The 14,538-nt window shown below is 39.7% G+C and overlaps 1 protein-coding gene across 4 annotated transcripts in view; it reads left to right on the top strand.

Moving 5' to 3' along the window:
* The window catches only part of LOC122550031 (phosphatidylinositol 5-phosphate 4-kinase type-2 alpha), a 257,190-nt gene that overhangs the window by 143,331 nt on the left and 99,321 nt on the right, over positions 1–14,538 (top strand). For all 4 annotated transcript variants that reach the window (XM_043690447.1, XM_043690449.1, XM_043690448.1 and 1 more), the window contains exons 2-3: positions 2,788–2,885; positions 10,636–10,732. In XM_043690447.1, the coding sequence (XP_043546382.1) occupies positions 2,788–2,885; positions 10,636–10,732 (195 nt within the window). The remainder of the gene's footprint in view (positions 1–2,787; positions 2,886–10,635; positions 10,733–14,538) is intronic.

The following is a 14,538-nucleotide window of genomic DNA, read 5'->3' as shown; positions in this document are numbered from 1 at the left end:
ATTGTTGAGGGGAATGGCCAGAGGGGATCCCTGCACTGCCTGCCGGTTCCCTTTCCATCCCCTGACTGTAACCCATCTGCCTTTTTCTTGTACCTGAGGAGTGACTACCTCCCTTTAACTCCTCTCAATAACTCCGTCTGCCTCCTGAATGATCCGAAGTTCATCCAGCTCCAGCTCCAGTTCCCTCATGCGGTTTTCGAGGAGCTGGAGTTGGGTGCACTTCCCTGCAGTCAGCAGGGACACTAGTCATGACCCTTACCTCCCATATTCTGCAGGAGGAACATTCAACTGCCCTAACCTCTATTCCCACTATTCTAAATTACCAAAGAGACTGTTGAAAAAATAAGGAATAAAAAATAATCTCATTACCTTACCAATCTGGTGCACAGAACCTTTTTTTTTGGTTAGAGGAGGATGGGTGGGAGACACTACCTGAGTAGTGTTTCGGATAACGCAACCATACAAATATATGACTTCCCAAAAGTCCTTCGCTCCTCCCTCACACCTCTCGGCAAATGGAGGCTCGACTCCCGCGGTAAGTCCCTTTTAATGCAGAAAAACTCACCCTTCCCAGCAGCCCTCTTTTCACCAATCCTTCTCTCCTCGCCACTCTGGTAAAATGGTTTTAAAAATGAAATGACATTAGACTTTATAGGACTTTGGTCAGGGCACACTTAGGTGCACATTATTATACTATGAGAAAAGCATGGAGACACAGAGACTGCAATAAAAAACATTTTTAAAGATGATACAAGAACAGCAAGAGTACAGCTGTCTAGAAATGTTAAAAAGGGCTTTATTTAAATAAGAGAAAATTTAGAGGAGACCTGATTTAAGGCTTTTAAAATTATGCAAATGGTAATGTGAAGAGGATACTTTCTAGTGGACAAAAATTAGAAGATAATTACTAATAAATCCAAAGAGGAAATGAGGCCACTTTTTGTTAAATTCAGAGTGGTTAGAGTGTGGAGCAGAAGGAAATGTCAGGGAACCTGAAGGTCTGCATCCCAGGGACTGAAGGAGGTGCCTCTAGAAATCGTGGATGCATTGGTAATCATTTTCCAATGTCCTATAGATTCAGAATCCGTTCCTGCGGATTGGAGGGTGGATAATGTTGTCCCATGTTTCAAGAAAGGAGGGAGAGAGAAAACAGGGAATTATAGACCGGTTAGCCTGACGTCAATGCTAGGAAAGATGCTGGAGTCAATTATAAAAGATGAAATTACGACTCATTTGGAAAGCAGTAACAGAATATGTCAGAGTCAGCGTGGATTTACAAAGGGAAAATCGTGCTTGACTAATCTTCTGGAATTTATTTGAGGATGTAACTATGAAGATAGACAGTGGAGAGCCAGTGGATGTAGTATACCTGGACTTTCAGAAAGCCTTTGATAAAGTCCCAAATAGGAGATTAGTGAGCAAAATTAGGATACATGGTATTGGGGGCAAAATACTGACTTGGATTGAAAATTGGCTGGCTGACAGGAAGCAAAGAGTAGTGAAGAATGGGTCCCTTTTGGAATGGCAGGCGGTGACTAGTGGAGAATCACAAGGCTCGGTGTTGGGACCACAGCTATTTACAATATACATTAATGATATAGATGAAGGCATTAAAAGTAATATTAGCAAATTTGCTGATGATACAAAGCTGGGTAGCAGGCTGAAATGTGAGGAGGATATTATGAGAATACAGGGTGACTTGGACAGGCTAGGTGAATGGACGGATGCATAGCAGCTGCAGTTGAATGTGGATAAATGTGTGGTTATCCACTTTGGTGGCAAGTACAGGAAGGCAGATTACTATCTAAATGGAGTCAAGTTAGGTAAAGGGGCAGTACAGAGAGATCTGGGTGTTCTTGTACATCAGTGAATGAAAGCAAGCATGCAGGTACAGCAGGCAGTGAAGAAAGCTCATGGCATACTGGCCTTCATAAGAATAGGAATAGAGTATAGGAGCAAAGAGGTCCTTCTGCAGCTATACAGGGCCCTGGTGAGACTGCACCTGTAGTATTGTGTGCAGTTTTGGTCTTCAAATTTGAGGAAGGATATTCTGGCTATTGAAGGAGTGCAACGTAGGTTCACAAAGTCAATTTCCGGAATGGTGGGACTATCATATGCTGAAAGATTGGAGCGACTGGGCTTGTATACACCGGAGTTTAGAAGGATGAGGCAGGATCTGATTGAGACGTATAAGATTATTAAAGGATTGGACACTCTGGAGGCAGAAAGCATGTTTCCGCTGATGGGTGAGACCAGAACCAGAGGACACAGTTTAAAAATAAGGGGTAGGCCATTTAGAACAGAGTTGAGAAACTTCTTCACCCAAATAGAATGCTCTGCCGCAGAAGATAGTGGAGGCCAAGTCTCTGGATACTTTCAAGAAAGAGATGGATAGCGCTCTTAAAGATAGTGGAATCAAGGGTTATGGGGATAAGGTAGGAACAGGATATTGATTGTGGATGATCAACCATGATCATAATGAATGGTGCTGCTAGCACGAAGGGCTGAATGGCCTACTCCTGCACCTATTGTCTACTGGAAAGATTAAAAGGCAAGGGAGATTTATAATCATAGGTAACACTGAACAAAAGTTGAAAGGAGTCAGAATGCTCATGGGAAGAGAGGGAAGTCTAAAGTAGGTGTTAATGTTGGATATTATTAGCAGATTAGAGGTCCAGTAACACATCACCAGAACAGAAATCACAATTTCTCTGAACATAATAGGTCAAATCTTAATCATAAGATCATTGGTATATTTCTACAACAAATTCTCATTTTGTTTTGCAGATCAATGAGTTAAGTCATGTCCAAATTCCAGTTATGTTGATGCCAGATGACTTCAAAGCCTACAGCAAGATAAAAGTAGATAACCACCTGTTCAATAAGTAAGTTTACTGTCTTGCATTCTTTAAATAACTTTTAATTAAGTTGAAGAATAATTATATCAATGCACTGAAAAATGCTGTGATTTGCCTTAGATTTTTGCTTACAGCCTTTGCTTAGCAGTGCTCCCATGTACAAAATAATGTGGCAATTTTCTGTCAGAGGAGGAAGTGCCTCCATCTTTACACTGCACTGATTTTGGAGATCAGTAATCTCAGCTGCAGGGCATCTCTCCAGGTGTTCTTCAGGGTAGTGTCCTAGGCCCAACCATATTCATCAATGACCTTCCCTCCATCATATGATCGGAAATGGGGATGTTCACTAATAATTGCACAATGTTCAATCCCATTTACGATTCCTCCAATACTGAAGTAGTCTATCTTTAAATGCAACAAGATCTGGGCAATATCCAGGCTTGCGCTAACAAGTGGCAAGTAGGATTCGCATCACACAAATATCAGGCAATGACCATCTCCAATAAGAAACAATCTAACCACTACCCCTTGACATTCTTGGTGTTACAATCACCGAATCTACCTCTACAACAGGGTTACTGTTGACCAAAGGCTCAATTGGACTCACCATATGAACACAGTGGCTATAAGAATAGGTCAGAGGCTAGGAATATCGTGGCAAATAACTAATTTCCTGACTCCCCAAAGCCTGTCCATCACCTACAAAGCACAAGTCAGGAATGTAATGGAATACTCACCACTTGCATAGTTGGGTGCACCACCAACAATACTCGAGAAGCTTAACACCATCCAAGACAAAGCAGCCTGCTTGATTGGCACCACCTCCACATCCACAAACATCACTGCCTCCTCCACCAACACTCAGCATTATGTACTATCTACAAGATACACTGCAGAAATTCACTACAGGTCTTTAAAATAGCACCTTCCAAACCCATGATTACTTCCAGCTAGAAGACCATCTGAACATCACCTGCAAGTTCCCCTTCAATCTAGTCACCATGCTACCTTAGAAATATATACTAATTCCTTCAGTGTCGCTGGGTCCAAATCATGGATTTCCTTCCCTAAAGGGATTGTTGTCAACCCACAGCACATGGACTACAGCAGTTCAAGAAGGCAGCTAACCATCACCTTCTCAAGGACAACTAGGGATGGGCAATAAATGCTGGCCAGCCAGCAATGCCCGTGTCCCATGAATGAATTGTTTAAAAATTCTCATGAGCTACTGAAATCATAAACTTGTAATCAGGGATGTAAATATCTATTATGGTAATGAATGATTCAGAACCTTACTTAGAGAAAAGCATTCCATTCGCTTGTATTTTTTAACAAATCATATGATTTATGGGATAATCATAGACTGCAATTTTGACTGTTTTTACTTGTGAATTCCCATTTGATATGCTGTACTTTTGCAGTTCTTGGTGCCTGCAAAAGATGTAATTTCCTAATTCCCAGATTCACTCATGCCTTTTTTTTTTCTAATTTTATTTTGATTTTGTATTTAGTAGAGGGAATGTACCATTGTCAGAGACAAGATCATAAACCAAAGCTTTTCACTGTGCCTTGGTACACATGACAATAAATTCAATTCAAATCCCAATGGTTCAAGTCACTCAACTTCAAGAAAAAAAACTTGCATTCATACATCGCACTCCACAAAAGTTTCCTTTTGACTTTTGTCTCCCAAATGATCAGTTACATTACCTTGGTGGGAGAAAGCTTCACCCATTAGATAGCTCCAAGTTGTTTGTTATGCAAGATAAGCAGCTACTGATAGTTTCTTCTGAACAGTATTCTTATCTCTTGCTAATTTGAAATCAGCTTCACCCCTCAAAAGCTAAGACTATGAAAGATATTTATCACAGGCAGAGGACTAGATTTTCTGCACAGCTACAATGTTATAAGGGGGTTTGGGAGGGTGTGTGAGATGAGATTCTCATTTACTAAATGGTATTTTTTAAATGTAGGCATGTGGTCCTCCAATGCTTTATGAAGTTTAGAGAGATCACAGGTAATGAAGAGATAGTTGCAGGGTCTGACACAGGTAGCAAATATTTGAAGGAGCTGAAACTTAGAGCTGATAGAGAATGGAAGACTAGCATGAAATTAACCATGATGTGGAGATGCCAGTTTTGGACTGGGGTGGACAAAGTTAAAAGCCACGCAACACTAGGTTATAGTCCAATAGGTTTATTTGGAAGCAGTAGCTTTCGTAGAGTTGCTCCTTCATCAGGTAGCAGGAGCGGTGCTCCAAAAGCTAGTGCTTCCAAATAAACCTGTTGGACTATAACCTGGTGTTGTGTGATTTTTAACTTTGAAACTAACAAGTGTGGGACAAGAGGTAAACTGGGAGAAAATACCATTGATATGTTGAAATGAGAAAATTAAAAGAACTCAACATCAAGAACTTCTGTCACAGATATGCCTTCAACTTGATTGTACTTTCAAAACAGACACACATTTTTACCTTCAAACGAGTTCATTCAGTGTGAATATTTTCAAGTTCCAAAGTCGGAGGTTTGGGCATTATTAATTCACTGCGTCAAGCAATCCATCAAATGTGCATCTACAGTATATTTAAAAGCTTTCAACTCTGTAAAATTTCAGTCAATTTTTCCATTACAAACTTCATACATGTAATTTTATACTGGAGATGCCTTTGTAAACTTGCCTTTCTCTAATTGCATCCTCCTACCAGGATGATACTGTAGCATTACCAGGTTTCTTATCCAGTGCTATAGAAAAATGCCTATGCTCCAAGAAATCTACAGTACTTTTCTAACTACCAACTTGCTCTCAAACTGTTTAAAATAGGAAAAGCATTAAGCCATTTTACCCTTTAGAGCCTGTTCTATCATTCAGTGAGACTATGACTGATCTGCAACCTAACCTCACTCTGGAGTCTAAAAGAGTCAAGGAAGCAAAGATTTTATTCTAGCACATGCAAGGGAGAAATTCTCAGTTATCCAAAGAAATTCTCATTTTAAGAATTTGCAACATGCTCTTTTATAATTTTCAACTTCATGTAGGCTCTGTTATCCTTAGGTCTGCTAGTTTTCATGGTGACTCAACTATCCTGTCTCTCCTTCAGTTTCCCTTACAGGTATTCTGCTATAACACTGTAGTCGCAATCCCACACAATGCCATACAATAGAAACAGTGGGACCAATGGAAAAGCAGGGTTGGGGAGAACCATCAAAAATACCAGTAAAATTCAAAGCAAAAACAGTAGTTAGCCTAACACAAATGATAGGCTAAGTAAATTTTGGCCTGTTGTAACTGACCTATTTTATGGGCCTATATAATGTAATTCATCAGAATCTTCAACTGATTACTCTCGATTGGCACCTATACCTGCTGGCTGCACTACATTCTAGCCAATCTTCTGATCTCATCCAATAGTAACACTGCACAAGTCAGATCCCAGAATGAAACCTGCGCTGATAGATCAAGGACTGAAACTTAATTTCTTTCACTAAATATCAGTTTTATCAAGTTTATCGGAGGGTTTTACATCATGATGATGGGGGAACATTTATTACCTTATTTTATACAGCCTGCCTGATTTAGGGCTTTTGCCTGAAACGTCACCTCTCCTGCTGCTTGGATGCTGCCTGACCTGCTGTGCTTTTCCACCACCACACTGTCAACTCTAATCTCCAGCTTCTGCAGATGTCACTTTTGCCTGCCTGATTTATTACCCCTCCCCCCCGTGCCCCCCGATGCCCCTTTCACACATTCTGGCACCATCATATTATGTGCTATTTCCAAAAGAACAAAGAAAATTTACAGCCCAGGAACAGGCCCTTCAGCCCTCCAAACCTGAGCCGATCCAAATCCACTGTCTAAACCTGTCGCCCAATTCCTAAGCATCTGTATTACTCTGCTCCCCATCTACTCATGCATCTGTCCAGACGCATCTTAAATGAATCTACTGTGCCTGCCTCTACTACCTCTGCTGGCAACGCGTTCCAGGCACCCACCACCCTCTGTGTAAAGTACTTGCCGGGTGTATCCCCCTTAAACTTTCCACCTCTCACCTTGAAAGCGTGACCTTTCGTTATTGAATCCTTCACCCTGGGAAAAAGCTTATCTCTATCTATCCTGTCTATACTCTTTCTGATTTTTAAGACATCAATCAGGTCCCCCCTCAATCGCCTTTTTTCTAATGAAAACAAACCTAACCTACTCAACTTCTCTTCATAGCTAGCACCTTCCATACCAGGCAACATCCTCGTAAAACTTCTCTGCACCCTCTCCAAAGCATCCACATCCTTTTGGTAATGTGGTGACCAGAACGGTACACCATATTCTAAATGTGGCCAAACCAATGTCGTGTACAATTTTAACATGACCCGCCAGCTCTTATACTGAATACCCCGTCTGATGAAGGCAAGCATACCATATGCCTTCTTGACCACTCTATCCACCTGTGCAGCAACCTTCAGGGTACAGTGGATCTGAACTCCCAGATCTCTCTGCTCATCAACTTTTCCCAAGGCTCTTCCGTTTACTGTATAATTCGCTCTAGAATTAGACTTCCCAAAATGCATCACCTCACATTTGCCTGGATTGAACTCCGTCTGCTACTTCTCCGCCCAACTCTCCAGTCTATCTATATTCTCCAGTATTCTTTGACAGTCCTCTATGCTTTCTGCTACTCCACCAATCTTCGTGTCATCTACAAACTTGCTGATCATACCAACACTGCCCTCTTCCAGATCATTTATGTATATCACAAACCACAGTGGCCCCAACACTGATCCCTGTAGAACACCACTGGTCACCTTTCTCCATTTTAAGGAATTCCTTCAACTACTACTCTCTGTCTGCTGGAGTTCAACCAGTTCTTTATCTGCCTAGCTACCTAGCTAGAACACCTTACACACCATGAACTCCCAAAACAACTCACCACTTCCTGCATATCCCAGTATTGACCAATATCCATGGTGCAGCATTATCTTTAAAAAGATATTGTGCGCCCAGACAGCAGCTGTAAATCCGAGCTACCATGTGTGGTTCTTGACATTGGCCCTAGACATGGCAGACAGTGGAAAATCTGTGCCTCACTATGTGAAGAAAGTGAGGATTGCAGATGCTGGAGATCAGAGTTGAAAAGTCTGACCCTGGAAAAGGACAACTGGTCAGGCAGCATCTGAGGAGCAGGCCTCTCTTGTGGGTAGGGGCATAGAGATGTTGCTGATGGGGTGATGCAGAGGCAGACCATGTTTTTCTCCCATGCCAACAAAGGATGCATTTTACTGGAACCATGCCAACATGGATCGGGATTACTATTCGAGCCAGTGCAGTCTCAATCATCTGAAGGAATGAACAGAATATAGGAAGAAGATCAATGACATTCTCCACTCTGCCAGTGAAAATGCCCCCGCCTTCTCGTTGATACTCAACTCACTCTATCTCTGTTACTGTGTCCACCATTTCCTACAACATCTTCCCTAATCACTCTTATCCTGTCTAACATCTGACCCTGACTAACCCTGAATCTCACCCCTTCAGGACATCTCCACACATGCATCAAAAGTAACAGTGCACCACCCATCTTTCTCTCCCTCACCTACTATGTGCAAAGTTTCCTGACTTGGACCACCCGAGCAGCTGACTGATCATGTCCAAGCACCTGTACTGGTTTTTGTTTTGCAGTTGTTTATCATAGTGATTAGTGACTGAAACAGATTCATGAGTTTGCAGATATTCTTTAACATCTAAACATATTTTTAAACAAAAAACTCAATAGAAACAACAAAGTCAAGTTTCAAACTGCTCCTCAACACTGTCCTTTTACTGTTTGTCAATTTGAGTGAAAAGGTATTCTTATCTTAATGCTCTAAGGTTTAAAATGAACAGATTGCTCCCAGCTTCTTGTCCTCAGGCTGTAGAGACACTTTCATGATGCTTTTCCAAGTCCACTAGCACAAACATTTCACAATACCTTTCACAAAGCTCTTCGCAAGAAAGTGCACAAGTCGACTGATTATGTGATGCCAACACGTAGTCCAGTCCTCCGTGCACCCCGATACCTAGTACCATGGATGAGAATCGAGTAACAGTGAACAGGAGTTCGCTTTATTAAAAAAAAAGGTTGGCAATTCACAAATGGAGTTACAGACAAATCACGTTTAATAAAAGCGCATTATAGGAGAACTATCTGTATCTCCTTACTTTCTGTAGCAATGAATAATATGCTAACACACAGGATGTCATAACAGCTTAACTGATGTTCCCAAAACCAATCATGACAGAAAGAAGTTGAGCATAACTATAACACTTCTTTCAAGATTAACAGGCACTTGAGTTTTAACCAAATTTATATTAACCCAAATACCCATCTTTGCCCATTTACCTTTTAAACAAAAAAGCCAAAAATGTCCCAATGTCAGATTTCAAATTGGTTTGTTATCATTTATGTTTTGTGAAAGTGTGTTCAAACTTGTACCATGTCTTGAACTGTTTCCTCACTTGATTCCTGAGATGTCGGGCTCTAATTTAATACAATATCCAATCGTCCTTGACTTGGATATGTGGAAATAGTTTTATATATCCTATCTGTTTAATATTTGGAAGCTTTAATCAAATCATCCCATAGCCTTCCAAATTCAAGGAATTCAAACCTCCTTTGTGTATTCTGTATTAATTTAAACCTTGAAGTCAAGCTATCATTCTAGCATATCTACATTGTACTTAGTGTAAAGCCCATACATCTTTTCTAATGTGGGATGCACACGTATGGTCAAATAGAGCTCTGTATAACTGAAGCAAGACTTCATTCTATTTTAATCCTCTCCCTATAACGACTATTCAATTGGCTTATTTATTATTGTCCGGACGTGTTTATTTAATCATCTAAATACCTGGACCCTTACTCTCTGGGCTTATACTAGTTTCTAGCTTTTTACCATTCAAAAAGTACCACTTGCGATCCATTTTAGATTGAAAATGGATAAACTCATTTGCCTACATTAAAATCCATTTGCTATATTTTTGCCCATTCATTGTCAAAAGAAAATGACAGATTTAACATTCCATTTTCAACTACAGTGGCTACCTTGCCATCCATCTTCATGGTATTTGCAAATTTGGGAATGAGGCTCTGTATCCCCCATTAATCAAGACAATGAACAGTAGAGGCCCAAACGTAGTGCCTTGAGGGACTTCACTATTCACATTCTGCCAATTAGAGTCATTGTCCTTTATTCCTATTCTCTGCTGACTGTCACTTGCCCAATTTCCTAAACAGATCAACAATGTACAAATAATTTCATGTGCTTCAATTTTGGCTAACAGTCTTTTATGAGAGAATGTATCAAATACTTCCTGCAGTCCATATTCATAAGAACAGACATTACTTGAGATCCACTACTTGAGATTCCTTTTCAAAAACTTCAATCAGAGTTGTCAGGTGTGTGATCAACGCATTGCAAATTCATTTGGCTTTTGTTCAACTGAAAATTTTCAAGTTACCATCATTTTAATGCTTAAAGTCTATGAATAATAAAGCATTATACTGAAAGTTCAGACTATGTATACAACATAGACAGAATTAACCTTAGTATCCCTCTCCTGCCCTGTTTTATTTTACCCTGGTATACCTGCACTTTATCTTGACTTCTGTGTATAGTGTCAAAAGCTTTTTTTAAACCAAAAACATCTGTTTCTTTTTATTGTGGTAATAGACTATTTTGTTTCCTCCATAATTAGTTGGATTGACCTTACTTATATAGGTGTTATCTAAGAGATTTAATTTATTTACCAGGGAGAATATGCCAAGTCACTTTAAATTTAAGGAGTACTGCCCTATGGTGTTCCGAAATTTGAGAGAGAGGTTTGCAATTGATGATCAGGATTACCAGGTAGGTCTGTGTTACAATCACTTCATAACTGTGATGGCATGAAATATTCTCCATCAATTTTTTTTCCAGTCACTTGGTGAATTTGTTTTCTAATATCACTCTGTTGATGTAATGCTGAACTTATTTGTGACTCCAAACCCAGAATAGCATTTTAGTTAAATGATTTTGCCTTGGATGGTTGAGGTGCTTTTGTGGGTTTGGGGATAGATTGTTGAAAGCTGTTTGTTCAGTCTAAATTTAAAATTAATAATTGGAACTCTGTATTCTATTTAGTAATCTCATGATCAGTGAGCAATGGATCAAATTGTCTGAGTTCACCTACTGGTTTCAAGTAGCCTTCAAGGGATGGAAACTTAGTGTAGCTGTAAAGTAAAATGAGTATTGGTAGAATGTTCCAGTTCTTTGAATGAAAAGATGAAATTGAAAAATCACAGCAACAATTAATTCAGTGGAAGGGAATTAGTGAACCAAGCTATACTGAATCTATAAAACAGTTTTTCTTTCAAAGAAAATGAAGGGGACGTTACCATCAGAGAAACTATGAGCATTTATTTGCAAATAAAAATACTGTTTCCCAGTGTATTAATGATCAATTTCAACTATCTTTCCAAGGCTACAAACAGTCAGAACACTTAGCAAATTTATTTTGGTCTTTATTATTTGTGAGTTGGATTATTTGTATAATGTAGTTCTACATTGAATTGGTATGTATTAGCTCATTTACAAATAATTATTAAGGTTAATGTTGTGTGCTTACCATAGATGAAAATTCTGTGCTCCCAGCAGGTACTCTGTTCACTGGAAGTTCGGGTCAGAAATTCAGGACTAAAGTTCTATGTCCAAAGCATACTCTTTTCAAGCATGGCTGATTCACTGGTAGCACACATGATCATAGAATGCCTTTCCATTCCTTAACTGTAGAAACTAATAAAGTCAAAGGCTTAGTTTGTGATTCAAACCCAAATGTCACCAGGCAAAAATGTAAATATATATAGAACATTTGAAATAAACCAAAAGTGATCATTTCACTTCTAACAATTCCAGTTTTTGTTTTCTGTGCTTTTTAAAGACTTGATTTTCAATCTAATGAAATGAACCAGAAATGTAGATATGTAAATTCTTCAAAATCTGCAGTGTGGTGATTTTCATACTTCATTCTGAGAATCCCTGAATATGTTGACACATTCCCCAATTTTCAAACAAAACATTCATTCAAAGAAGAATAATGCCATTTGTCAAAGACATTTATGTTTTGGATCAATAGGAGTGAAGATCAATAAGTGTGAGGGATACTTGGCATGAAGGAGACAGAGGCTGAGTGAATATACCTGGGAATATCATTCAATGTGGGAAGTCGGTGCAGAGGGCAACGTAGATGCTTTAAGTAAGCTTTATTGCAAGAAATGTGTTGAGTGGTGACTTTGGTGAATGACAACGAGGATGTGCAATTGTTTCCTACTTTTTTCCTCAGCAAATTCATTAGTTAATAAGAACTTTCAATTATGATCAGTCTTTAAATTACTGTAAATTGTAAAAACATACTATTTTTGGATTTAACAGAGAAACATCAGAAATAGTGAAAGTCAGGGCCAATGTAGGGCTAATAAAGTAATACAAGTAATCCAAAGCAGAATAAAGTTAATATAAGAGGAACAAAATTAAGATTTGGCACCTCAGTTCAATCAAGTGGAATTTGCAGCCTGTAAATGTGGGAAGTATTGAACCATCCTGGTATCTCAGATGACCCTATGTTTAAGTCGTCCTGCCAACTGCAGAAACCTGAGTTGTGGCGATTCAGTGGTGGCTTGCATCATGGTGGTGCACTTCACTTAAAGCGATCTTGTGCAAACCCACGTTATAGAAAAACAGCGCTTAAAGTGTTGGCATTATAATCATGATACAGCCAACACACACTTTAAAAGTTCACGCTATAGAAATAGTGTCCCCAATTTGTCAATTGCGTCACAGTGAATTCATGTTGACCAAACGTGCGTTATAACAGAACAACCTGTATGTCGATAGCATCTTCAGAGAGGCAATCACGTTGCTCCTCAATGGCCTGGAGGCAGAAAGGGACTGAGTGACTGCTGGGCAGTCCAGAGAAACAGGCTAGTGATTAAGGAATCCTTTGAAGTCCTGCTCACAAGTTGGTTTTCTGCTGTGGATGCTGATGATGTGACTGCCTCTCTGAAGATGCTATCGACATACAGGTCGTTCTATTATAACAGATGTTTGGTCAACATGAATTCACTGTGACGCAATTGACAAATTAGGGACACTATGTCTATAGCGCGAACTTTTAAAATGTGTGCTGGCTGTATCATGATTATAATGCCAACACTTTAAGCGCTGTTTCTAAAGCACGATTTTTCTATAACGCGGGTTTGCATAAGACCGTTGTAAGTGAAGTGCACCATCATGATGCTAGCCACCACTGAATCGCCACAACCCATGGCTCAGGGATGGGCAGGACTGGCAGCTGAATGTTCCAGGATACAAATGCTACAGGTAGCTGTTTGTTCAGTCTAAATTTAAAATTAATAATTGGAACTCTGTATTCTATTTAGTAATCTCATTTTGATTAAGGAATATATTACTGCTGTAACTAGGGAAGGTTTTTCTGAAACATTGTCCAGTGAAAATATATGGGTAGAAATTACAAATGAGAAAGAAAAGATCACTTTGATGGGATTGTATTATAGCCCCCCCCCCCCCCAATAGTCAGAGGGATTTTGAGAAACAAACTTGTATGGAGATCTCAGCTCTCTGTAAGAATAATAGGGTAGTTATAGTAGAGGATTTTAAGTTTCCAAACATCGACTGGGACTGCCATAGTGTTAAAGGTTTAGATGGAGAGGAATTTCTTCAGTGATTACAAGACAATTTTCTGATTCAGTATGTGGATGTACCTACTAGAGAAGGTGCAAAACTTGACCTACTCTTTGGAAATAAGGCAGGGCAGGTGACTGAGGTGTCAGTGGGGGAGCACTTTGGGGCCAACGACCATAATTCTATTCATTTTAAAATAGTGATGGAAAAGGATAGACCAGATCTAAAAGTTGAAGTTCTAAATTGGAGAAAGGCCAATTTTGACAGTATTAGGCAAGAACTTTTGAAAGCTGATTGGAGGCAGATGTTCACAGGTAAAGAGACGGCTGGAAAATGGGAAGCCTTCAGAAATGAGATAACAAGAATCCAGAGACAGTATATTCCTGTCAGGGTGAAGGGGAAGGCTGGTAGGTATGGGGAATGCTGAATGACGAAAGAAATTGAGGGTTTGGTTAAGAAAAAGAAGGAAGCATATGTCAGGTATAGACAGGCTGGATCGAGTGAATCCTTAGAAGAGTATAAAGAAAGTAGGAGTATACTTAAGAGGGAAATCAGGAGGGGAAAAAGGGGACATGAGATAGCTTTGGCAAATAGAATTAAGGAGAATCCAAAGGGTTCTAACAAATATATTAAGGAAAAAAGGGTAACTAGGGAGAGAATAGTGTCCCTCAAAGATCAACAAGGTGGCTTTTGTGTGGAGCCACAGAAAATGGAGATACTAAATGAATATTTTGCAACAGTATTTACTGTGGAAAAGGATATGGAAGATATAGACTGTAGGGAAATAGATGGTGACATCTTGCAAAATGTTACAGAGGAGGAAGTGCTGGATGTCTTGAAATGGTTAAAGGTGGATAACTTACCAGGACCTGATCAGGTGTCCCCGAGAACTCAGTGGGAAGCTAGAGAAGTGATTGCTGGGCCTCTTGCTGAGATATTTGTATCATCGACAGTCACAGGTGAGGTGCCGGAAGACT

This window comes from Chiloscyllium plagiosum, chromosome 5 (genome assembly GCF_004010195.1).
Source record: "Chiloscyllium plagiosum isolate BGI_BamShark_2017 chromosome 5, ASM401019v2, whole genome shotgun sequence".
NCBI lineage: Eukaryota > Metazoa > Chordata > Chondrichthyes > Orectolobiformes > Hemiscylliidae > Chiloscyllium > Chiloscyllium plagiosum.
The sequence above is the reverse complement of the archived record's forward strand: the minus strand, read 5'-3'. Positions and strand labels throughout refer to the sequence as shown.